Source organism: Argiope bruennichi, chromosome 11 (assembly GCF_947563725.1).
Source record: "Argiope bruennichi chromosome 11, qqArgBrue1.1, whole genome shotgun sequence".
Taxonomy (NCBI): domain Eukaryota; kingdom Metazoa; phylum Arthropoda; class Arachnida; order Araneae; family Araneidae; genus Argiope; species Argiope bruennichi.
The window spans coordinates 56,519,437-56,545,980 of record NC_079161.1 but is presented as its reverse complement, the minus strand read 5'-3'; the positions used below and the strand labels follow the sequence as shown (position 1 = coordinate 56,545,980).

The window sequence follows — 26,544 nt, the reverse complement described above, 5'->3', positions numbered from 1 at the left end:
AATGTGATATTTTTTAAAAGATACTTTTTCTTTATTCGTCTTTTCTAAAAGCTAATTTATCCAGCAAAGAATAATTGCTAACGTGTTTACTGACTTAATTCGTACCACTATCTAATAAGGTTCTTATTTCTTTGTGATACCTTAATTGTAGTAGACAAGAAAATCTTATAAGATGCTCGGTATTAACTCTTAACTGGGGAGTACGGTATCTCAGACCGCTAAGGATGGACTTTTAATCACCCCTATTTTATTTTTAGCTCAATCGAATGGATTGATGCTGTAGCTTCTTGTTTCGTGGCCTTCTCTACACGATCACTTTTTAACCGGTTTCAGCGGTTGCTTTTATAAATACAGCAGCTATTTCTTTGCTTGACATCTGTGAGACCGCACCTCCCTTATAGTGTTCTAGTATTATTCATGGGTTAGCAGTTCGCTTTAAAACTTGGTCCTCGAAATATCATGCAACCTACAGATGCTCTTATGAAGTGGAGCTCCGGAGACTTAAATGAAGCAGAAAGTGATTTTAGTGTTGTGGATAATTGTACGGAAGATTTCTTTGATGAACGTTCTCATTAGAGTAATTCTAATATTTATGTCGAAATGTATTTAATTTTTCTACTTATAATGTATTTTGAAAACTTTTCAAAATATATTAATATACCAAGAAAAATATCTACAGAATTTACAGGCAGATTTTTATACTTGTACTTAACTTGTATGTTTAAAAGACCCTCGGAATCCGTTCTATAAATGTTCCCAAGTTTCTTCGTAGAAATGTTGCCGGTAAAAGAGGGTCAGTTATACCCTTGTCAATTTTAATTTTTTATGTAATTATTGAATTTTACATTATATTGTTTTCCATATACCTTTGGAACTGGAAACATACTGGAAAAATAAATGTGATTTGAAAAGAAAAAAGTAATGTTTTTTCAAGAATATTATTTGTTGTAACTTGTAATTTGAGGATGAAAGCGTATATTCTGACGCAATTACTTTTTTCAATGATAATATATTTTGAAAAATTTCTAAAACATATTTACATATCAGAAAAATACCTGCAGAATATATTGACAGATTTTCATACTAATACTTTTAATAGAAAATTTAATTTGAATGTAACGAAAATGGAGTCTCCTAGAACGCACCTCCGCAGTTAAGTCCAAAATTTTCACCTCCCCATTAAAGGGTTAAAAGTTCAAAAGAAATGAATACTGATTAAAATTGTATTGGAAATTATATTATATCATGTGTTCTATATATGCATAATACCATTTTAAAATATTTGAGATAAAAAGACGTGAATGTGAATTTTGCATTAAAGATCTTGACGCATCTAGATTGCAACCAAATCATTAAAATATAGTTTTAAAAAATTCAATCTATGGCTTTAATACAGCCAATGAAAAGAATACTGAATGCCAAATATCATTATAAATAATCTCAGGTCCATTTTACCACACACACACACACACACACACACACACACATATATATATATATATATATATATATATATATATATATATATATATATATATATATATATACGATATAGCATCTTAAAATATCTTTGACAGTATCTGCTTTTTTTAAGATCAAACAGAAATGAATGTGAATTACAAGGCAAATTTGAATCATCTAGATTGCATTCGAATCATTGAGTTATACTTTAAAAAAAAAATTCAATCCATGCCTTTAATATTAATGTGAATTCTGAATACCAGATCATACTGAGATTATATTATGCTCAGTAAACACTATAACATTTTCAAACATTTGCATCAAAAGAAATGTGAATTTTGAATTAAAACACTTGGCATATCTATATTGCATCCGAAAAATTAAATTAGCTTTAAAAAATCAGTTGGTCTTTAATAACACCAATTAATTGAATCCTAACAGTCAAACTTCATTATAAGATATATTAGGCCCGTTTTATTATATGATCGCCATAACATCTTAAAATATCTTTGACAGTATCTTCTTTTCTTTAGATCAAACAGAAATGAATGTGATTATTGTGTTAACACCCTTGAAACATCTAATTTACGTACGAATATCTGAAATAGATTTTTTTTTTTTAATTTAATCGATTTTTTTAAAAACGAATTTTGACTACCAAATTACATTGCAAATTACATTATGCTCGATTTTTACATATGCGCTGTAATTTATCAAAATATTTTCAGCAATATCCATTTTTCTATGAATCAGCGAAAAGTTAATTCACATATAGAAGAGATTTCGAGATATTTAGCTATTTAGAACTATCAGGAAATCAATAAATTCTTTACCAACTGCAGTCTATGTCAATAAACAGGCCAAAAGATTGGACTATCATTGCAAAATTAGTCTCATTATAAATTAAATTATGAACATTTTTTTTTTTTTTTCATATTTGTGCTACATATATTCGCATCGTTGTAGCATTATCCACTTTTTTTAAAATCCAAACTGAATTTCAAGATTTTGGAAAACTCTTGACATATCTCACCTATACAAATATAAGGTCACTAAATTATATTTAAATAACGAGTTTTCAATATAATGCGCTATACGTTATTTAAATATTTATAGCACTATATATATATTTTTCATATTAACCAAAAGTGTCTGTGAATATTGTAGAAAAACTCTTCATGCATTTAGATTGTATCAGAAAATATGAAGTCGTAAAAATATATTTTAACTCTTTAGAACGTTATAGAAACGAATTTATACATTGAAATTCAAAGCTTTGTCAATTATACTAAGCACATTTTTTCAATGTATGGCTGGCGAATGGCAGAAAAGTTTCATTTTTATATTGTGTTCAGAGGATTCTACAAAATTAAATATTTAATGTAGTGCAGAATACAAGAATAAAATGAAATAATAAAAAACCAATCATAACAATCACAAGAAGGCCTTTCGCTGGATTAAAATGATTGAGGAACCGGTCAAGCCAAACTGCATAATGGTTAAAGAATCACAATCTTACAAACCCTGAATTCGAATCTTGGAAAAAGATGAACTTAAAAATGAACTGTCTTCCGGGCTTTCATGAGAATGGCTCCAATAATATAATACTAAATATTTTCACCAATTAAATCATAATAACATATATAATAAGTTAGATAAGCCGAAAAAAATCATTTGAGCATATTTCAGTTTTTAACAATGTAAATGAAAAATAAAAATTACAGCTCCGCTCCGATAAAGGGTGTGTTCGAAATATAAACCGCAGTTAATCTTAATTACTTTTCACTCGACTTTGTGTAAAGGTGTGTGGGCGCGCAAATTCTGTAAACGTGTAGTCTAATTAGTTAAAAGATTTTGAATAGTTCTACCTGTCATAATATGGAAGATACCACGAATATTAGAGATTCCGCAGATAATGAACAAGAAAATTCAGAAAAGCAAGATTTTAATAATAAAAACGATAATGGAAATGCAAAGCAGGCATCCAAGATTGAAGTATCTGATGATCCAGACACCGAATCTTCGAAAATCGATCCAAGGGCGAAATCCATTGATGAACCGGAAAACAAGTCTCCAAAAAGTGACATTGTTCAGACAGAAATTAAGAAGAATCCCAATGAGAATCCTCCAAATAATAAAATACAGTCACCGGAGTCAGTTGAGGACTCTGAATCTCCAAATATCGAAAATAAGGATAGTATTTCAACGGAATCCATTCGAGACGATTCACTAGAAAATCTATACAATGCTTCAACGGAAGTTTCAGAAGATTCACTGCAAAGCCAGGATAAAGAGCCAGGCAATGATTCTTTGAGTGCTGAAGACACTCAACGAAGTCCGAGAGCTGGATCATCAAAAAAGCGGAACCTAGATGATGATGACACGGATACTTCACCTTTGACAGAGGAGAACTATAGACCACGCACAAGTCAAACAGACTTCGCCGATGTTTCAGAAGCAACAAGTGATATAGTAGACACCACACTACGAGTACAGAGAAAGAAAAAGAAAAAACAGAAAATGAATGAAACGAATGAAAGCGAAAACGAATCTATTGAGGAAGGTCCTGTCCGGAATTCTAATCTGTTCTTCCCCATTCGGAATGAGAGTACTACAAAAGAAGCTGAATCAACAACTACCGATGAGTTGAGACTCACCCCATTTGAGGATACTGGATCAGAACAAAATCAGCAAATATCTTCACGGTCTTCAAGTGAAAATCCTTCCTCCGCGGGTGAAAATCGAGATTCAGCAAATCCAGAAACTCCTGATGATGGATCTACGTCTCATAAATCGGAAGAACCGAACACCCCAGATGACGGATCTACGTCTCATAAATCGGAAGAACCGAACACCCCAGATGACGGATCTACGTCTCATAAATCGGAAGAACCGAACACCCCAGATGACGGATCTACGTCTCATAAATCGGAAGAACCGAACACCCCAGATGACGGATCTACGTCTCATAAATCGGAAGAACCGAACACCCCAGATGATGGATCTACGTCTCATAAATCGGAAGAACCGAACACCCCAGATGATGGATCTACGTCTCATAAATCGGAAGAACCGAACACCCCAGATGATGGATCTACGTCTCATAAATCGGAAGAACCGAACACCCCAGATGATGGATCTACGTCTAATAAATCGGAAGAACCGAACACCCCAGGTGATCAATTCCCGATGAACAAATCTGACAATTCAGAAGCACCCGGTGATCATTTTGAGTCATCAAATTTGTTCTGTGGGGAAACACTAGAAGATTCTATAAACAAATCAAATTCAAATCCAGAAACACCTGATGGATCTATGCCCAATAAATCAGATAATCCAAAAACGACAGACGATCAGTTTTCGACGAACATATCTGATGCTTCAAAAGAAACGGATGACCAATTCTCACCGAAAAAATATGATAATCCGGAAACACCAGATGGATCTACAAATAAATCAAAATCAAATCCAGAAACGTCTGATGGATCTATGACCAGTAAATCAAAAAATTCAAACAAGCCAGATGATGAATTCTCGACGAACAAATCTGATACTTCAGAAGGACAGGATGACAAATGTGATGACCCAGAAACATCAGAAGAATCTTCAACGAGCACATCAAAATCATCTCCCAGTCCTGAAAATCGGGATAATGAATCAATAATGAACGAAACATCTGATGACTCTGAAAAGTCTGTTGATGAATCTACAAAGAAAGACCAAGAAACTTCTGATAATGAATCTCCAATGGATATATCTGATGAAGGAGAAAAATCCTGTAATCCTGAGAGTGAATCGGAAATTTCGCTACCTGATGTGGAAGAGAAATCTCCAAATTCACAAAAAAGGAAGCTGAGTACTATATATGAAGAAACTGAAGAATCTAGAAGTGCAAAGCGACAGCGATCATTCAAAAGTGATGAAGAACCAGACATGACTGGTTAATATAGTGTATTGCGAAAAAGAAAGGATTTAAATGTGAAAGACGAAGACGGCAATTCGGTCGACTAATCTTTTAAACTTAAACGTAATTTATTTTATTGGAGTTATTTGAAGTGGTTATTTCTTTTATTAACTCTTAGTAATATACCATTTGTAGGAAATTGTAGCCTTGTTGCATTTCACCTTCAGCAAGCAATTGTATTGTTCTTTTCTGATAGATTTACTAAAATGATATCGAACCAAAAACTTTGTTCCTTTTTGAAATTAACAGCTGCTTTCCTAATTTTTAAAGTATCCTTTAAATTGTATTTTAATATATAACTTTTATGCATATTTTTTTTTCTCGTTATATCCATTTTATATTTTACAACTAATTTTTAAGAAATGTATTTTCGTAATTTGCAAAACAGGAGTGAATAAGTTCAGTGATATTCATGAATTCTATCCAGAAATCCTATGGTATATTTTTCTAAGATTATGCTCTTTGTGTTTGTATATTTTATAAACGATTGACTGAGTCTTTTTAGGCAAATATTGTTTTCTATTTGAATGCATATTTACATCGATGATATTAAAATTGATTTTTAAACTGAATATTTTATTTTTAGTGTAGTATACATTCACTTGATTCTTATTCTGATAGAAATTGAAATGTCATATTTCGATGTTGGACATATTAGTTAATCATTTATATGTAATATTTTATTCATTTAGAGAACTGCGTTATTAAATTTGCATAATACTTCTATACGCGCTAAGTTTGACTGAAATTCAATATAATTTTAAGACAAATTTTAACTAAGATAATAAATACCACTATAATTTTCTCAACATACATATTAAAAGATTCGAAATCTTGGGATGAAAAAGAGTTGAATCTTATTTATTGTTCATATGTTTTTAGCATTTAGTCGAAAGTATGTATAGCTTACTTATTTCAACCTTATGTTAGTTTTCCCTGAATCATTGTAAAGCATCGAATCTGATATTTCTGTTGCAAAATATTAATAAAAATTTAAAGCTGCGATTTCGAAACTTGCAACCCTTTCAGTGAATGGGAATTAACAAATTAAAATTCAAAAATTTGACAGATTACGTGCGTACTAAATATCATCTTGATAAAAATTTATTGCAACGAATTCACTAACATTGGATTCAAGAACAAAATCCAATTGCCATAAAAATAGTGATTGCAACAAGATGCAGTCACTATTTTTATGGCAATTGGATGAATCTCTAAATAAACACGATTACCCCATTGCACTCGTATGGCGATTTTTCAATCACCATTCAAGACGGTGAACCATTTAAGCTTTATTTATTTAATTTTGATTGATAAAAACACCAGCAGAGTCGTAAGAAGTTGCAAATTAATTAAAAAGAATTCAGCTCAAAACAATTATACTTAGTTTTCGGAGCAATAAACAAGCCCTTGTATTAGGTGATTTTGCATCGAATTACTTTTACGAGTGCTAAGGGTTAATATACTAACTTAAAAGTTTCTATAACTCACTTTAGCAAGAGAGACAATTCAATGCAAGTTCAGTAAATGCATATCTATATATTTTAAAGCGCCAGGAAAGAGAAATTAGTTATAAATTGAATATTTTGCGATCAATCAAAACAAATCTACTGAAAATAAATTGTGTGACATCATGGTTGCATGACATATGCTATTTTAAACAACCGAATTTTCATTTTTTATCCGATCATGAGTTGATACCATTCTTGGGTGTCTTGGATTTTATTCCTTTAATACATTAATTAGGGGTTTCTTTATATATTAGTTACAATTGGCGCTCAAATACAATATGTACTGATATAAGTATTTATGGTAATATTTACTAGCAATCGCTCCAATATCAAAAAAATTAATTTCCATTATCTGAATATATTCCATACCTCCTTTAAGAAGTAGGTAAACCATTGACCGAAAGGTATTCATGAGAATATTGATATTCATATGTATATATCGAGAATAATATTGTAGATTATTAAAAATTTTATTTATCTTATATATTGCAAATTTAAAAAATGGAATTTCAATCACCTCCCCATCCCTTTTATAATGCTGAATAACTTCTATTGAATTTTGATGCATGAAAATTAAATATATTGATGTAAGTTATAAAGAAGTTCTCGAACTTTATTCGTCAATGATTCTTTATGAAGACTGCCGTTTCCTCAAATATATACTAGAGTGCCATTGTATTCATGAAATTGCATACAATCGAACTGAAATTATATGGTTCGTGCTTTCTGTGCTTTCCTATCAAAGATCAAAAAGATTGAAACTTTTCCAGTTTGAAAGAATTTTTCCCCATTTCATGCTTGATCTTGTTTATCTAGCATGTGCTTGGCGCAGTGTAGTCAAACATGGCTCTTGCACCAATAAAATCAAATTAACCAACCAACCCCCATTTCATGCCACAATAAGATTTGCTTGAGCAAAACCCAGACATTTTAATTTATAATATAGCTTCGATGTTAAACCAATCAGACAATGCAAAGCACTTAACAATAAGATAAATATTTATCACTTCAATCTTCATTGCTTTACTTTTAAAGAATTACCATTTTTACTTTCTTTTATACCAAGTATAGAGAAGGCATTATAATCGTCAAAAGATTTGACATCGAGCTTTCGATGAATCCCTGCGTTTCAAACATACCCGAGTCCACATTTTTGGCATTATGTCTGTCTAAGTCAAAAAGCTTTAAGCTAGACGGTTGAAATTTGGTATATGGTAATAAGACATAATTTGTAGATATCTATTAATTTTTCAAAGAAGAATTTTCACAAGAAGTCTGTCCGAGTCAAGTGAATTCATTAACCAACACATAAGTAAGAAAACAAAATTTGGAATGCAAGTTTAGCATTTAAAAAACAGATGTTTGTCAAATTTTGAGCCAAACCAATCAAAGAGTTGCCTGTTTGTACTTTGGCATGCATGTAAATGCGGAAAAAAAAGAAAAAAAAAACACCCGCAATGACTTAAATCAATGAAATTCGGTACTTTTTTCCTGAGATTGCAACTTTAGTTTCGAATCAAACTTTGGCTTTAATAGGCCAGCGAAAAGGGTTCAAAATATATATTCTCGAAATACTGTTCACACCAGAAACCTATATTTTGTAACGATACTCCAATTCTGCACCCCAAAAGTACTCATGGCATTACCTGAGGTCAGCAATTATATGCAGAGGAAACATGAAATATATAAATTGAAAAGTTTGCGAGAAAGTTTCAAGGAGACCACTCCAATCTCATTAGTTTCAATGCAGAAATAACCGAATTCTGCTGTTCTAGTAAACGAATCCTTTATCATAGGTAGATTTCAATGTAAAGTGTTTTTTAAGTTTGGGAGTTCTTTTTATAAGCCCTAAGAACGATACTTAATCCAGCAATGATTTTTTTTTCTTTTTTTTTTTTTTTTTTGCATTTGTAGAAATAATGAACCGAATCCATGAATAATCGATGGCCAAAGATAGCTCTTGTGCCATAAAACTAAACCAAACCATAAACAATCGGCTTTATAACTCTAGATTGACCCATATCATCATGATAAAAATCGTAATCTTAATCGACAGTCTTAAGTTTGCTCAGTACATACACTCAAGATTAAGAGAAGGAAACTCGACAGTTAAGCCCTTTTATCGTATTTTAAGGTACTTTCATCAATCCTGATTTTAAGATAACGTTACTATTACTTTTTTTACCAGTTCTTATTGAATAATTTATATAAAGGCGAGATATAGTAAGATAGTGATGATACTTGTATAGACTGAATATTAAATGGATCTATTATTATATTGACCAATATTATTTTCATAGACTATCATTGCAATACAATTTATTTTTAATGTGTAACGAGAAGGTAAAAGTTCATTGTCATTGATACTATCTTGAAGCATGGAAAGCTTTTCACCAGACAATTCAAATCAAGACACATCGTCTTCGAGCATTGAAATCATCGACGTGCCTAAGGTCTGTCCTCCACTTATTGACATGGCAAGTTCTGACTCTGATCCAATAAATGGGAAAGAAGACACCTGTGACAGTACAGAGGGTGAAGCGTCTTCTCAAGCAGTGCAGGACTCACGTTTACAATATCCTTCATATATAACTGAATCGTCCGATTCTGAATCGATTTCAAGCCCTGAAAAAATAACAAATGAAAAGAAATCGAACGCCACAGCCTATGAAAAAGATATTACAAAAAAGAAAAAGGCTGCAAATAAAACTGCAAAAGAACTACAAAAAGATAAATCAACCATTTCAAATCAAGACACATCGTCTTCGAGCATTGAAATCATCGACGTGCCTAAGGTCTGTCCTCCACTTATTGACATGGCAAGTTCTGACTCTGATCCAATCAATGGGAAACAAAACACCTGTGGCAGTACAGAGGGTGAATCGTCTTCTCAAGCAGTGCAAGACTCACGTTTACAATATCCTTCATATATAAGTGAATCGTCCGATTCTGAATCGATTTCAAGCCCTGAAAAAATAACAAATGAAAAGAAATCGAACGTCACAGCCTATGAAAAAGATATTACAAAAAAGAAAAAGGCTACAAATAAAACTGCAAAAGAAGTACAAAAAAATAAATCAGTCATTTCTAAGGATGCCGATCCAGTCAAAACGAGAATTTTCAGATCTAAAATATGTTCAAAATTAGGTAAAAATGAAAGAAAATCTAAAATATCTGACAACAAAACCAATTTCAGGAAGAAGAAAAAGCATGTCAGTGAAAAAGCAAAAAAGATGAAAGAAAACGGAATTTTACGAAAGTCAGAAGTGCAGAAAGTTTATCAGCGTACTACCACTGAAATGCCATTTCCAGAAGAGGCAAACGACAAATCGGGTGCATCTGATAAACGTTCTCGAGCAACGAAGATTCATAAAATAGAACCTCCCAAATATCCAGTTTCAGCAAATCCTTCAAGATCAAAATCTTCCCAAATTGAAAATTCAAGTAATAATGTATTATTGGGCCTGACTAATAGAAGTAAAAAGCGTAGTGTCCAAAGAAATTCTACACATGAGAAAAAGAAAATGGCAAAATCAAAAGGAAACTGCAGTGGAAAAGCAGAAAGCTTTTCAAAGAAGACAAAGTCATCGAAAACCAAGAACTATTCTAATGAAAGTCTAGTTTTACAAAACTGTGATAACATTTCGGATATTCCAGAAACCGGGAGTAAGTCTAATATTGTATGTGGAAAAAAGATGAAAGCAAACCGGATTTCACGGAAGTCAGAAGAGTCCACATACTATCAGCATACTTCCATTGAAATGCCACGTCCGGAAGACGAAAACGACAAATCAGATACATCTGATAAACGTTCTCGAGTTTCGAAGATTCATATAAAAGAATCTCCCAAATATCCAGTTTTAAGAAATCCTTCAAAATCAAAATCTTCCCTAAATAAAAATTCGAGCAATAATGTGTTATCGGAAATGGCTAATAGAACTGAAAAGCAAATTATCCAAAAATCTACAAAGATACGAAAGAAAATGGCAAAATCAATAGGAAACATCTCAAAGAAGACAAAGTCATCGAAAACCAAGAACTATTCTAATGACAGTCTAGTTTTACAAAACCGTGATAACATTTTGGATATCCAAGAAGCCAGGAATAAGTCTAATATTGTATGTGGAAAAAAGATGACAGAAAATCGGATTTTACAGAAGTCGGAAAAGTCCCAATTTTATCGCTGTACTTCCACTAAAATGCCATTTTCAGAACAGGTAATCCAAAGTAATTCTGCAAAAGTGCAAAAGAAAACGGCAGAATCAACAGAAAAATTTAGTGGAAAGACAAAACACATTTCAAGGAACACAAAGACGTCAAATGCCAAGAAATATTATAAAAACAAGTTAGTTTCACAAAACTGTGATAACAATTTACGAAAGTCAGAACAGCCACAAATTTATCAGATTATTTCCACTAAAATGCCCTTTCCACAAAAGGAAAGCGACAAATCAGATGCATCTGATAAACATTCTCAAGGATCGAAGTTTCATAAAAAAGAATATCTCAAACACCCAGTTTCAGCAAATCCTACAAAATCAAAATCATTCCTAAATAAAAATTCAACCAATAATGTGTTATTGGGAATGACCAATTGTAGGAAAAAGCAGAGTATCCAAAAACATTCCCCAAAGATGCAAAAGAAAATGACAGAATTAACTGAAAACAGTAGTCGAAAAACAAAGATTGCAAAGAAGACAAAGACGTCGAAGACCAAGAAATATTGTAGAAACAGGTTAGTTTTACAAAACTGGGATAACATTTTGGATATTCCAGAAGCCGGGGATAACTATGATATTATGTGTGGAAAAACGATGAAAGGAAACCGGATTTTACAGAGGTCAGCAGTGCCAAAAGTGTATCAACGTATTTCCGCCGAAATGCCACTTCCAAAAAACAGCAAGTCCTATGTAACTGATAAACGTTCCCCAGCATCAAACATTCATGAAATAGAACCTCCCAAATATCCAGTTTCAGCAAATCCTTTAAAATCAAAACCTTCCGAAACTAAAGATTCAAGCAATATTGAATTATTGGGACTGGCTATTATAAGAAAAAAGCATAATATCGAAAGAAATTCCATACATGAGAAAAAGAAAAAGCCAAAATCAGCAGGAAACTTTTGTGTGGGAACAAAAAACATTTCAAAGAAGTCAAAGAGGTCGAAAACCAAGAAAAGTTGTAAAAATAGACTACTTTTACAAAACTGTGATAACGTTTTGGATATTCCAGAAGCTGGGGATAAGTCCAATTCAGAATATAAAATTCTAGACCATGAACATCCATTTTATCTGGAAACACCGTTAGAAGTGTCCAAGAAGCTACATACACATGGCAAAAGTTTGAAAGAATATGAAAAGAAAAGTGGCTTTCACAAAAAATATAGTGAAAAGAAGACTTTTCAAAAATATAAAATTAAGAAAAATGAATGAAATGCAAACAAAATCTGAAACCAATAGAAATCGTCAATTCGAGAGGACCAGCATGATTGTGACTCTTTTGCAGGAACAAATCGCATCACACCAGATTCATAAAAAATAGAAATTTCGAAAATACAAGAATTCTGTATAGTCCCAGCTAATACACATATGTAATCAAAGAATAATAAAGAAAAGTAAGATGTACTAGAACTGAAAAAGTTTAAAAATATAGAAAACAATTCATTCCACGAAAATACTATAAACATTCCTAAATTCGAAAAAAAAAATAAAATCGGAATTGCATCACACCATTCTGGAAATTATAAGGTATCTTTAAAAATAGAATTGCTTGATAGTCAATTTTTGATTATCACAGATTGAAAGTAATGACTGGTGTTGAAATCTTAAATCATAAAATATTTTCTGGCATCATAAACTGTTTTTATTTTTTGTTGTTTGCATTTTGCATTTTAATAAATGTTTTTATTGAAATCTATAGCTTTAGAGCAAGAAAGCAAATATTTGAATCAATGTCATGCAGTAAGTCCCATGATTTGTAGATAAAATTTATTGAAATGGTAAATATTATTAATATTTGTGAATGGATTTATTTAATTTACAATATTTTTGTAACCATCATCATAAATGTCAATTGTAACAAATTTGTTCTATAATTCGGAATGTCAGGATAGGAATTATTGTAGTCTTAATTTCCTCTATTAAATTATATTCATAAAATAACTCATTTAAGTCTAAAAGTTTTCGAAGATTGTTTTGTCAATGAAAATACATTTTATTAAGAATGAATAAAAATCGCACAATAATGGAGTGTAAAATGAAATAATATGAAAGGTCCTGTTTTGAAAGGGGGGGGATAGCAGTTTTGCTACGCACAAAATATCAGATATATATCCGAAAATATAAAATTTGGTAACTGAGAAATCAGACGAGGCTGATAATGATTGTAATGGTGATAAATCCCAATATGGACAAATTGATTCATGGAATCGTAAAGAGCGAAACAGATGCTTGTAAATTCATTAATAAGGGCCAATACTGGTAGTTCGTTTTCTCTGCATTATAATCACGGCCCAAATACAAAACTTTAATCAGAATATATTTAAGTGGAAAATGTGTTTTCCCATTAATGTCGTTAAACGACTTTTATTTTAAGATCACTAAAATGTAAGACCAGTATTTTTACCAGTAGATAATTTATTTGGCTGTAGCGAAAGTGGGAATAAATTTGATGTACACCCTGGAAATGAGCCGAAAGTTTTAGAGCAAACACATATTGTTGCTAGGAAAAAATAACATAATCGGAAATACCAAATTAGTAATCAGATGTTATCCAGATACTAATTATACGTATTTTACTCATCATCATTTACTTAACTCAGAGCCAGTCCTAGTTAGCTCCAAATATAATGTAGATTTTACAGTCCGTCATATTTTAACCGAGTGTGACAATTTTAAAAATCGTAGAAGCAAAAGGTTTGGAGATTCCCATTTTCATTTGCTTCAATTATTAGAGTATACACCTCATCCTCGTCTTTTTTTATCCATAAAACGGATTTATGAAAATCATCTAATCAGGTGCCCTTTTGGTTCACAAGTGCATTGAATATTTCCTTTATTATTTTTATTTTTAAAATCATAAGCACTTCTTTTAGGTTCATACATTTTGGGGAGGGGGGGCATATGGCGTATCATGAACCTTATGCACTAAAACAATAACTCAGTCATAAACTAGATATTAAATGTGAAATATAAATACGATAAAAGGAAAAAAATATGAAAAGTCTTGTTAACTTCTAGACAGAAAAAAAAAGGAAGTAGTAATTTGATATACATGGAGAAATATAGAATTTGGTGACTGAAACATCAGATAGCAATAATTTCAAACTCCATTATGGTCAAAAATCGATACATGGAATTATGCAATGATGAAGAAGAAGGGGTTAAAAAACAGGTGGGCATATAAAACCCTCCGTCAATCTTGCAAAATCATGTTCCTTAATGTATAATTATCAAAATACAAAACTTTGTTCAAAATCAGTTGCTCTTTCCTTGAGTTTTGAATAATGAATTTTTCCATGATTAGTAAAATGTTCCAAAGTGATTCGTTTATTTGGATGCGGCAAAGATGGCAACAAAAATTATGTACATGGTAAGATAACCCAGGCGACAATACAATACTTTACTGTATAAATTCGTCTGATGTAGTATGTTTAAAGAAGAACTAAATTAAAACAATGCACGAAAAGACTGTGTGCGCTGATTCATTAAGTTGAATTTTGTTTCGCTGAATGTTTTGCTGTAAAGATGGTTTCTCAATACTAATAAAGATTAAACCAGAATTATGTTCCATCTACTTATCCCAATAACAGTCATTTGGAAGAAAATAGTGAAGCAGCATTTCCTCTTACTGTGCCATCATTGAACAAAAACGGCACTAGTGAAGCAGCATTTCCTCTTACTGTGCCATCATAAAACAAAGACGGCACTAGTGAAGCAGCGCTTACTCTTACTGTGCAATCATTGAAAAAAGACGACCGATAGGTAACCATATACTTCGGAAGCAAATAAAACAAATTCTTTTTGTCTTGCAATTAGTAATATTGGTGTTACTAATATTTAGTATATTTATCTTGGGATTAGTAATATGTTCCTAATCATCAGTACAGGAATAATAGATTTGGTGTTTAAATTCGTTAATTCAAGATTACTCCTGTTCCAGATAATTTATGATCAAGATACGGATGAAGCAAAGAATAGTTCTTACTCTTCAGCCAGATATATCCCTAAACTAATCGTAATGCCATTTATCGATGCATTAATATACAGCATCCGGTAACATACCTATTAACGCACGCTTCTCATGGATCATTCGAAGTTTCGAATTTTGAACCTAGAATCTTTTCCCGAAACCGATAACTGGTGGAAAAAGAAAAATCACACTGAAGGTACATAGCATCTTACTACCAATACTTGTTCTGTCGAAAATGCATCCTTTATCAAATTCCATCATGAATATTTGAACAGTATTGAAAGCAGAACAAGAATATGTACAGAAAAGGTTAATAAATTGATGCGATAAGATATCTTGCCACACAGAGTTCAAGGCTTTTGACTTACGACAATCTATTTCATATAACTAAAATGGGCATTATTTAGTGATATTAAGCGTAACTGAAAATTAGGAATTTCATTTCAAATACAGGATTCGAATTCTGGTGGCACAATAATATTCTTTAAGATCGAGCTGATTTGAGGTAAGAACGTCAATTTTAATTATTTCGTTGTTTAAAACCAATTGATAATTATAGACAAGACTCCCAAATTCAGCATTTGACTAACATGATATAATACGCTATGTTTGCAGGACTTGTTCAGTTGTCAGATAAATTATATGATTTGATGTCTTAAGATCCTTTCTATAAAATCGTCTGGTCGAGTCATTAATGCTTTGCGACACACAAAGATTCGTTCATAAATTTTTGTCATTGTGAAACGCAAAATAAAAATAACTTTTACTCAATGACAGGATTTTTATTTTTACAGTAGCAAAAATTTACTACTTCCATTACATATAAAAACGCAATTTTTTTATTGCTAACTAATATGCATAATATATGTAAACAAAGCTTATATAAAATATATATTCTTACGCGAAAATTCCGATGTTTTTTTTTTATTTTATTATTTTTTCCCTCATAATGTAAAAAAAAAACAATGCTCTCAGTACAACTAATATAAATTAATTACTACATAGAATTATAATATATGTTTCGATATTTTTATTCGATAATCGCTTTTAAAAAGTAGAACTATTTTTTGTATAGCCAGTTTCGGATGAGCAGTGGTTTTTCAACCATATAAAAGGAAAGATACATTCCAACTTGTCACTTTTTGGTGGCTGTTGATTTCTATGACATATCAAAAAACGATTTTAGCCTAATAGCTACTTCAGAATGAGTTCCCACGATAATGATCCATTTAAGAAACAAGATACTCCATCCGAATCCAGTGAATCGCATTCCGATAGTGAAATAGATCAGACTGAAGAAAATCTGGAACATTTGAAGATACAGGAGCATCGAACAAAGAGGGAAATTCAAGATGAATCTAAACCATTAGTATCACGAAATAAAGAAGGGATCTTAACTAGTGAATACAATCCACTGAGGGAACCGATTGCAGGACCAAGTGGACTTCAAAAACCCAGCTTGGCGAGTTCTGATAGCAGCTCAGATCCAATATGTGAGAAAGTCCCTCACTTTATTCCTGAAAAAAATGCCGAGCTGCAAGGTATTGATGAAAACCAACTTAAAATGGTACAAGATACAGATACTACAGACAGCCTGCCACAAAGTAGCCTGTCTTCTAGAGCAGTATTTCCCTTCGAAAAGAAAAGATTGGATGTCTCACCGAGCGAATTCCAACATGAGAAAAAATTGGGACACGACATACAAAAGCCTATTCGGAGGGAGATTTTGAGACCTTACTTCGGCTCTTCACAAACAAGTTCCAGTTCAAGACGTTATACATATGCAGCTGATAGCGCGAACACATCCTCGGATCTTTCCGAAATGCCTTCTGAAATAGCGGACGTCTCCAGAGAAGGCAGTGTGTATCATGATGCATTAGAAACCTTCGAGAGAGAGGAAACTCCCAGCTACAGGTCTGCCTTAGAAACGCAAAGTTCTGAAGCTTCAGATACAAATTTCAGTGAAATTCTAGAAGATAGTTCTCCTCCAATCCCGCTAGGTTCAAGTGCCTCCATTTCTACTTCTGGTGAAGGTTATGACTTTATAGCGGAGTGCCTTAGAGAAGCTGAAGAACGAAGTGAACCACCGAGTACATCGTCTGGAATCGGATCAACGGATCAGTCCGAACTCGCAAATTTGCAACAGTGGGGATTAGCTGGAGAAATGGGAATCCATAGGCACAATGTCGATAACATGAGAGATTCTCCGATTGAAGAAATCGCCGAACATGAAGGGCAGGTAGAGCAGCCACTTACCGCATCCGAATCCGAGAGTGATCATCCCATTCCTGAACATCAAGAAATGCAAGAATTTGACAGATTGTTTCAAAGAAATGAGGAAATTGGGGAGGAATTAAATCTGCCTGAACACGGTGCAAGTGGAGATGCAGCATGCGGATTAAAAAAATTCGAGGACGGAATGCAGGCTTCAAATACAGGAACAGGATCTTTTCGAAGAAAACCAGCGAGTTCAAGCGATTCTAGCAGCGCACCAAAAGAGGCGGCAGTTCGATTGAGGCCAAGAATTAGACCAATTCTGGGAAAGAAAACGAAGATGGTTGCCAAGAAACCGATAAATCCCATGCATTCGTCCAGTTCAAGCTCCACAGAACCCAAAAGCACATCCAGTGAGGATTCGCATCGTAAGGAATCTCCAGAAATAAAAAGTTCGAGTGAATCTTCCAGTATTGAGATTGATAAAAAACCATGGCAAAAACCTGGTCTTCTTCGTAGACAAGTTTCAACTATGTCATCAAAAGACTCTGTTATAGCTGAAGAAGACGAATATCAGATGCCACCTGAAATTCCGGGAACTACAGACGAATCTCCAGAGAAAATGGAGACAACTCCTGAAAAAAACGAGGAATCTAGTACAGGAAATGTGGAACTACCAGAAGCCAAGCATCTTGTTCTGGTATCCAGCGAGCAAATCCCTCTATCCGAGATTGAAGGAGTGTCAAAGAACGAAGAACAGAGTTTTGAAATTGAGGAACCCGGACGGAAGGCTGGGAAGTCGAAGCGTACAGACGCCAGATTGAGTAACTCGCCGCCATCGGATGAAATAGTGGCCTCTTCACCAAATGCGGCAAGACGCAGGCCGTCGAAAAAAGCAAGACCTGATAAAGAACCAGGGGAAACGCATGGAACTAGAAGCCACGATTCTCTTTCAAAAGTGGCTTGCCCCGATTCAGCGAAGCAAAATAATTCTAGCACATCTTCAGAGAGCGAGTACGAATCGTCTGATGAAAAACGAACTAGATTTTAATTTCTAGAATTAATGAATCTATTGCAACGACTACAGCCACTAAAGAGTTCAACGAGAGATTAGCCAATGTCTGTTTAAACCAGTTTTCAAAGAAAATCCTCAATTGTTGAGATCGAAATTTTTAAAGACACGACTTTTTCTAAGACTCTATATACTGCAATCGAATCTTACTAGTACAGAATTTACTTGAGTAAATCTAGTATGGATCTTCTGCAGGATTGTTAAATTTATTCAATTAAGTTTTTATGTTGACTATTCGACAACTTCGTGTGGACGTAAACTGTTTTTAATCTTATAAAATTTTATAGAAATGCTACAGAAACCTGATGTGCATCTTACTGAAACGCGCGAATTTTTATTGACGCTTCTATTGTATATCTCATGCACGAAATTGTTAAAATTTAAAACTGCAATATTCAACTTTTTATTCTTTTGACATGAACTTGAACAACTGAAATAAATTATTTTTAAATGTTGCCATGTCTGATTTTGTTTATACTCGACACACACCCTTTGAAAAAATTCAGATATTTGAATTTTCATTAATTCAAATTCAGCAATAATTCTTTTTAAGATGAACCTACTACCTTGATATATCTTGGAGTAATATAATATTTAAAGCTCTTAATAACGTGCAGTATAAATAAAAAATATAATTAGACTGCAAAAATACATAATTAAGAGTGTAATACTTAGTCGCTACATATAAGATAAGTTACTGAATACGTGCTGACATGTGAAAATGATCTGCCCTATCAGATAATTTCCAGGTTAGTTCAGAGACAGACGTCGCCTAGTTATTGTTTTTCATTCAGTTGGTAGCCGATTACTAAATTAGGCTTCTGATTATATCATTGTGCTTTTCTTCGGCCGTTGTTATAAAAACCTACAATATTTAGATTATTTAAATTTCTGGCATAATATCTTAAATATTCATGTACTCTCAGGTTCCGAAGGATGACTGATCGTATCTCTTGATACAATTTGAGCTCAGTCTGTTGCTATTTATAAAGGGAGATGCGTAACTTCTACCTATAAAGAGAGATGCATAATTTCTACCTTTCTGTTTGGAATTATTCTATTTAATGGTTACATTTTAGTTTCTTTAACCCTGATAGTGAAATAAATACCCGCATTCCTGTTTGATAATACAAAAAGATCCTATTGGTCATGACGACAATCAATTTGGGTACAATTTAATAACTAGCATACGCTTTCAAGAAAAAAAAAGGGAACGTGGCGGTTTTGATGTTAAGAGTACCCTTGATTTAAGTAGTTATGTTGGTTTTGACAATTTTAGAAATCAAATCGATTTTCTTCAATGGACAATTATCAAATTACACAAACGTAATTCCTCTTTTCACAACGGTTTTCAATGAAAATCGCTGAAAAGTCGTGCAGCTGCTTTAAAAACGCGAAATTTGTATTCAGAAAAATTCCTCCCTGGTTTTTTTTTTTTTTTTGCAGGACGTCTTTCATCCCCTAGAATTCATGAACCAGTAAGGATGACTAGGTTTATCCTTGATCAAAATTGAGCATTAGACCTCCCTCATATGATCTTCTAAATTGATCGGCTTCTGCAGAAGTGACTACAGTTTTTGTATAAGAATCGTGTATTTGAACCATCCAAACAAATTCTACTTGCTTTCAATCCCCCCCCCCCTCTCATAAATACTGTAGTTCTTTAATGGATTTTATTATCAAGCAAGAAATCTCCCTCCCTAAAGTCAACAACTAAAAAAAAGACAACCATATAATTGGAAAGCAAATAAAACAAATTCTTTTTCTCTTGGATTTATAATATTGGTATTAGTAATATTTAGTATATTTGTCTTGGTATTAGTAATATGTTCATAATCATCAGCACAGGAATAACAGTTTTGGTGTTTAAATTCGTAAATTCTAGATTATTCCTGTTCCAAATAATTTATGGTCAAGATACGGATGAAGCAAAGAATAGTTCTTCCTCTTCAGCCAGATATGTCACCAAACTATGCTTAACGATATTTAGCGATGCATTAATACAGCAACCGGTAACATTCCTATTAATGCACGCTTGTGATGGATCGTTCGAAGGTTCGAATTTTGAACCTAAAATCTTTTCCCAAAAACGATAACTGATAGATGAAAAATCACACTCAAGATGCATATGATCGTACTACCAATACTTGTTCTATCAGAATTGCAGTATTTATCAAATTCATCATTAGTGTTTTAACAGTATTGAAAGAAGAACAAGAATATGTACAGAAAGCTTAATAAATTGATGCGATAAGATATCTTGCCACACAGAGTTCAAGGCTTTTGACTAACGACAATCTATTTCATATAACTAAAGTGGGCATTATTTAGTGATATTAAGCGAAACTGAAAATTAGGAATTTCATTTCAAATACAGGATTCGAATTCTAGTGGCACAAGATCGAGCAGATTTGAGGTAAGAACGTCAATTTTAATTATTTTGTTGTTTAAAACCAATTGATAATTATAGACAAGACCCTCAAATTCAGCATTTGACTAACATTATATAATACTCTATGTTTATAGGACTTGTTCAATTGTCAGAGGAATTATATGATTTGATGTCTTAAGATCTTTTCTATAAAATAATCTGGTCGAGTCATTTGTTTTTTTCGACCCAAAATGCACCGTTTATAAAATTTTGCCATTGTGAAACGTATAATAAGAATAATTTTTACTTCATGACAGAATTTTTATTTTTATAGTAGCAGAAATTAACTGTTTTCATAATATATAAAAACACAATATTTTTATTGCTAAGCTATATGCATAATATACGCAAACAAAGCTTGTATAAAATATGTATTTTTACTCAAAAATTTCAATTTTTTTTTGTTATTATTTCTACCTACACAGAATTATAATATATATTTTTATTCGTTAATCGTTTTTTTAAAGGTAGAACTGTTTTTTTTTTTTTTTTTTTTTTTTTTTGTATAGCTAGTTTTGGATGAGCAGAGGTTTTTCAATGCATATAAAAGGGAAGATGCATTCCGGCTTAACACTTTTTGGTGGCTGTTGATTTTCATGATACATCATAAAACACTTTTAGCGTAATATCTTCGTCAGAATGAGTTCCCGTGATAAGGATCCACTTAAGAAACAAGATACTTCTTCGGAGTCCAGTGAAACGCATTCGGATAGTGAAATAGATCAGACTGAAGAAAATCTAGAGCATTTGGAGATACAGGAGCATCGAACAAAGGAGGAACTGAAAGATGAATCTAACCCATTGGTATCACCAAATAAAGAAGAGACTTTAACTAGTAAATGCGATCTACTGAGCGAACAAATTGCAGGACCAAGTGGCCTTCAAAAACCCAGCCTGGGGAGTTCTGATAGCAGCTCGGATCCAATATCCAAGAAAATAACTCATTCTATTCTTGAAAAGGATGCGGAGGGGCAAGATATTGATGAAAGCAAAGTTAAAATGGCAGGAGCCGATACCGATACTACGGACAGCCTGCCACAAAGTAGCCTATCTTCTAGAGCAGTATTTCCCTTCAAAAAGACAACATCAACTGTCTTATCGAGCAGATTCCAACACGAGAAGAAATTGGGGCATGATATACAAAAACCTACTCGGAGGGAGATTATGAAACCTTTCTTCGGCTCTTCACAAACAAGCTGCAGTTCCAGACGTCGTACATATGCGGCTGATAGCGCGAACACATCCTCGGATGTTTCCGAAATGCCTTCTGAAATAGCGGACGTCTCCAGAGAAGGCAGTGTGTATTATGATGCATTAGAAACCTTCGAGAGAGAGCAGACTCCCAGCTACAGGTCTGCTTTAGAAACGCACAGTTCTGAAGCTTCAGATACAAACATTAGTGAAATTCTAGAAGAAAATTATCCTCTAACATCGCTTGATTCCAGTGCATCGATTTCCACTCCTTCTGGAGAAGGAGGTAACAGGGCCTTTATAGAGGCGTGCCTTAGAGAAGCGGCAGAACGAGAAGAGCCACCGAGTTCATCTGGAATACGAGTAACGGATCGGTCTGACCTCGCAAATTTACAACTGTGGGGATTAGCTGGAGAAATGGGAATTGATTGGGACAATGTCGATAACGCGAGCGATTCTCAGAATCGAGAAATCGCTGAACATGGAGATCAGGCAGAGCAGTCGTATACCACATCAGAATCCGAGAGTGATCGCCTAGTTTCAAAACTTCAAGAATTCGACACATTGTTTCAGAGAAACGATGAAATTTTGGAAGAATCGAATATGCCTGGACACAATGTAAGTGCAGATGCAGCATGCCGAATAAAAAAATTCGAGGAAAGAATGCAAGTTTCTAATATAAGAACGAGAATTTCATCTCTTCAAAGAAAACCATCGAGTTCGAGCGACTCGGGCAGCGCGGCAGATCCATTGAGGTCCAGAAATAGACCCGATCCGAGGAAGAAAACCAAGGTGGTTGCCAAGAAACCGAAAATTACCACTCAATCATCCAGTTCAGGCTCCACAGAACCCAAAAGCACAACTAGTGACGATTCGCATCGTAAGGATTCTCCAGAAATAAAAAGTTCGAGTGAATCTTCCAGTATTGAGATTGAAAAAAAGCCATGGCAAAAACCTGGTCTTCTCCTTAGTAGGCAAGTTCCAACTACGTCATCAAAAGACTCTGTTATAGCTGAAGAAGACGAATATCGGATGGCTCCCCCAAGTCCTGAGATTCCGGAAATTAAAGCCGAATCTCCAGGAAAAATGGAGACAACTTCTGAAAAAAACAATGAATCTGATGCAGGAAATGTTGAACTATTCGAAGCCAAATCTCTTGATCTGGTATGCAGCCATCAGATCCCTCTATCCGAGATTGAAGGAGTATCCAAGGACGAAGAACAGAGTTTTGATATTCAGGAGCCCGGACGGAAGGCTGGTAAGTCGAAGCGTACAGACGCCAGATTGAGTGGTTCGCCACCATCGGATGAAATAGTGCCCTCTTCACCAAATGCGGCAAGACCTAGGCCACCGAAAATAGCAAGACCCGACAAAGAATCGGGAGAAAAGCATAGAGCTAGATTCGAAAGCAATGATTCGCTTTCAAAAGTTGCTTGTCCCGATTCTCCGAAGCAAGGTGATTCTAGCACATCGGAAAACGATTACGAATCGTCTGATGAAACACGTAACTAGATTTTATTACGATTAAAAAACATCTAGATTTTAATCTCTAGAATTATTGAATCTATTGCAATGGATACAGCCATTAAGAAGTTCAACGAAAGAGTAACTGATGTCTCTGTTTCGCCAGTTTTCAAAGAAAATCTTCGATTGTTGAGATATCCAAATTATTGAAGATATCACTTTTTCTAAGATTCTATATACTGCAATCGGATCTTACTAGTACAGAATTTACTTGAGTAAATCTAGTATAGATCTTCTGCAGAATTGTTAATTTCATTCAATTAAGTTTTTAAATGTTGACTCTTCGACAATTTCGTGTGGACGTAAACTGTTTTTAATGTAGATCTAAAATTTTACAGAAATCGGATTTGCATCTTATTGAAATGCACGAATTTTTATTGACTCTTCTATTGCATATCTCGTGAACGCAGTTGTTTAAATTTTAAACTGCAATGTTAAATTTTATCCTTTTGAAATGAACTGGAACAATTGTAATAAACTACCTTTGAAATGTTGCTGTGTTCTGATTTTGTTTATACTACACCCCCCCATATGAATAAATTTGGATATTTATCAATTCAAATCCGGCAATAATTGTTTTAAGATGAACCTACCTTAATTTATCTTCCGGGGTAATGAAAGTAATATAAAGGTATAATATTTATAGCTCTTAACTAGGTGCAATCTAAGTCAAAAATAAGAAATCAATAATCAACCTGCAAAAATATATAATTAAGAGTCCAATGCTTAGTCGCTACATATATGATTAGTTACTATTTGGATGTGAAAAAGGTATGTTCTATAAGAGAATTTTTAAGTATTCAAACTTAGTTGAGAGACAGGCGCCGCCAAGTTTTTGTTTTTCTTTCAGTAAGTACCAGATTACTAAATTACATTTCTGATTGCATCGTTGAGCTTTTTCTTCCGAGTTATTAAAAGAGTTCTACAATATTGAAATTACTGGCATAATATTGGAAATATTCATGCAGTGTCGGGCTCGGAAGGATGACTGATCGTATCTCCTGATACAATTTGAGCTCAACCTATTGCTATCTAAAAGGGACTCGGTTTCTGGAAAATCGATTTTCGGTTTTTAGTGAATAATGATCTTTGGACCTTTTGACTTATTAATCTGAAATATTTCAAAACAATCCGACAATTATTTAATGATATTTGGAGTTATTTTTCTGTGTTTACATCAAACATATTTCATGTGCGAGTAGCCAATCCATTTAATTTTTTCCATGAAATAAAAAGTAGGGAAGTTGTTTGTAACGGTTAAATCCTTGTTTGTTTATGGTTTTACCGTTTCGTTGTTCTTTCCGATTGAATTTCTCACTGATTGTTGCAAATTTACAATGCATAGAGAAAAAAAATAAACGCAATGAAATCGGGCATCCTGCCTATGTCTACGACTTTTTAAATTGTAATAGAAACTTGGAAGATTGATATAAAATTATAAATTTTGAAAATGGCGTGGAATGTTTTGGAGATTCCTGATATAAGTTTGATTGAAATAAATGACTTTTACTGACAACAAGCTAGCATTAATAGTTAGTGAACATCATTACAACGATAAATGATTACGAAACTAATAACAAACAATACGCCGATCTACGCTGAAGAACACGTAAAAAAAATGACCGTAACTATGGCTGAGCCCCAAGTTAGACAAAGCAGAAGGTAAATGGCTTTACTGTTACTATTATTTATTCTATACTATATTGTGTACCTGCTATGTAATGAGTATTTGTAATGTTTAAAATACTTTGTTTAAACAAATATTTAATTTAATGTATTACCACTGCATATCAAAATAATGGAAACTCTGTAGTTACTGAACAACCCACTGATTCCAAATCTGAAGAAAGAAATATGATACATATGAATGAGAAATGTATAAGGATTCCAATTTGAGATTTATAAATTATATTTCCCCAATTAAACAATTATCAATAATTTCCCTATTTCTTCAAAACGAGACAAAGTAGAAAGGAAATAATTATATATGGGAAGTATTCTTATAAAATGATTGAATATTGCAAAGTTTTCATTTAATACTGAGCAAATGTTACAGTACTGTGTTAATCCAATTCTATAGAATGAAATAATGCCGCATTGAAAAGAGGTAGTGGACTCTCCATGGCCGAATGGTCATAGCACTGGTCTCTTAATGAAGAGATCGTAAGTTCGAATCCTGCTAGAGACAATGCGATTCACAGTCTGTGTAAATATTTAATTCCTTGATTTTATGTTTTCCTTTATTTCATGTTCCAGAAGATACTGGACATTTCTTTAGTTTACCAGACAAGAGTTCTGGACTTTTCTTGCTGTCTCCGGAAAAGTATTCTAGAGCCTTCCCTGCTAGTATAAAAGCAGATCTGTCACTCACTGTGTTCTGAGTTGAGTTAATAAACTGGTTTAGCTCTACTTCTTGTATGTATCATTGAGTTCCACACTAAAGTACCCACGTGACAATATGTATGCATATACACATATATATGTACTTGTAATATACAGTGAATAAATAAAAAAATTCGTCAGCAAAAATAATCCATTTTGTTGCTCAATATTTTTAAGTTTTGCTTTCAAAATGAAAAACATCTTTTTTTAAAGAAGTTAATTTCTTCTCAAATTAAAATGGCTTTTATCTAATTCAATAAATTATTGCATTTAATTGTAAGAGAATGTAAAGAAGAAATTTTGAGGTTTTCACTGCCAAAGAAAAACGAATCCTTGGAAATTTATTTTATTTGCACTGTATGTTCGTTCCTATATGTAAAATTTGTGCAAAGTTTAAAGACGCAAAGAGTATTTTTTGGACTCGTACCAAAAATTTGTATTTTGGGGGGCACGAGTCCACATCAAAGATTTGAACTGGATTTGTTTTGTTTGATTTAAATTTGTGGATTGTGAGGTTTAGTGGCGCAAGAGCCATACCTGACCATACTGCTCCAGGCCTATGATTAAAATATTAAATACTTGTGCGTCGAAAATAAAATTGAAT

General features: G+C 33.2%; 3 protein-coding genes across 3 annotated transcripts; all 3 read left to right on the top strand.

Moving 5' to 3' along the window:
- Window positions 1–3,339: 3,339 nt before the first annotated feature.
- Window positions 3,340–5,406, top strand: LOC129956564 (sporozoite surface protein 2-like). The gene has a single exon (XM_056068492.1). The coding sequence runs from the start codon at window positions 3,340–3,342 to the stop codon at window positions 5,404–5,406; it is 2,067 nt and encodes a 688-aa protein (XP_055924467.1).
- A 3,579-nt stretch (window positions 5,407–8,985) lies between these two features.
- LOC129956436 (dentin sialophosphoprotein-like) lies at window positions 8,986–12,759 on the top strand. Its single transcript, XM_056068316.1, has one exon. It carries the CDS (start codon window positions 9,315–9,317, stop codon window positions 12,366–12,368), a length of 3,054 nt encoding a protein of 1,017 aa, XP_055924291.1. The 5' UTR covers window positions 8,986–9,314; the 3' UTR covers window positions 12,369–12,759.
- An 8,723-nt stretch (window positions 12,760–21,482) lies between these two features.
- On the top strand, window positions 21,483–23,546 carry LOC129956563 (dentin sialophosphoprotein-like). The gene has a single exon (XM_056068491.1). It carries the CDS (start codon window positions 21,483–21,485, stop codon window positions 23,544–23,546), a length of 2,064 nt encoding a protein of 687 aa, XP_055924466.1.
- Window positions 23,547–26,544: the final 2,998 nt, after the last annotated feature.

What these genes read in the sequence shown, in the direction of transcription:
- LOC129956436 (XM_056068316.1), top strand. Translation starts at nt 9,315, where the DNA reads ATGGAAAGCTTTTCACCAGACAATTCAAATCAAGACACATCGTCTTCG.
- LOC129956564 (XM_056068492.1), top strand. Translation starts at nt 3,340, where the DNA reads ATGGAAGATACCACGAATATTAGAGATTCCGCAGATAATGAACAAGAA.
- LOC129956563 (XM_056068491.1), top strand. Translation starts at nt 21,483, where the DNA reads ATGAGTTCCCGTGATAAGGATCCACTTAAGAAACAAGATACTTCTTCG.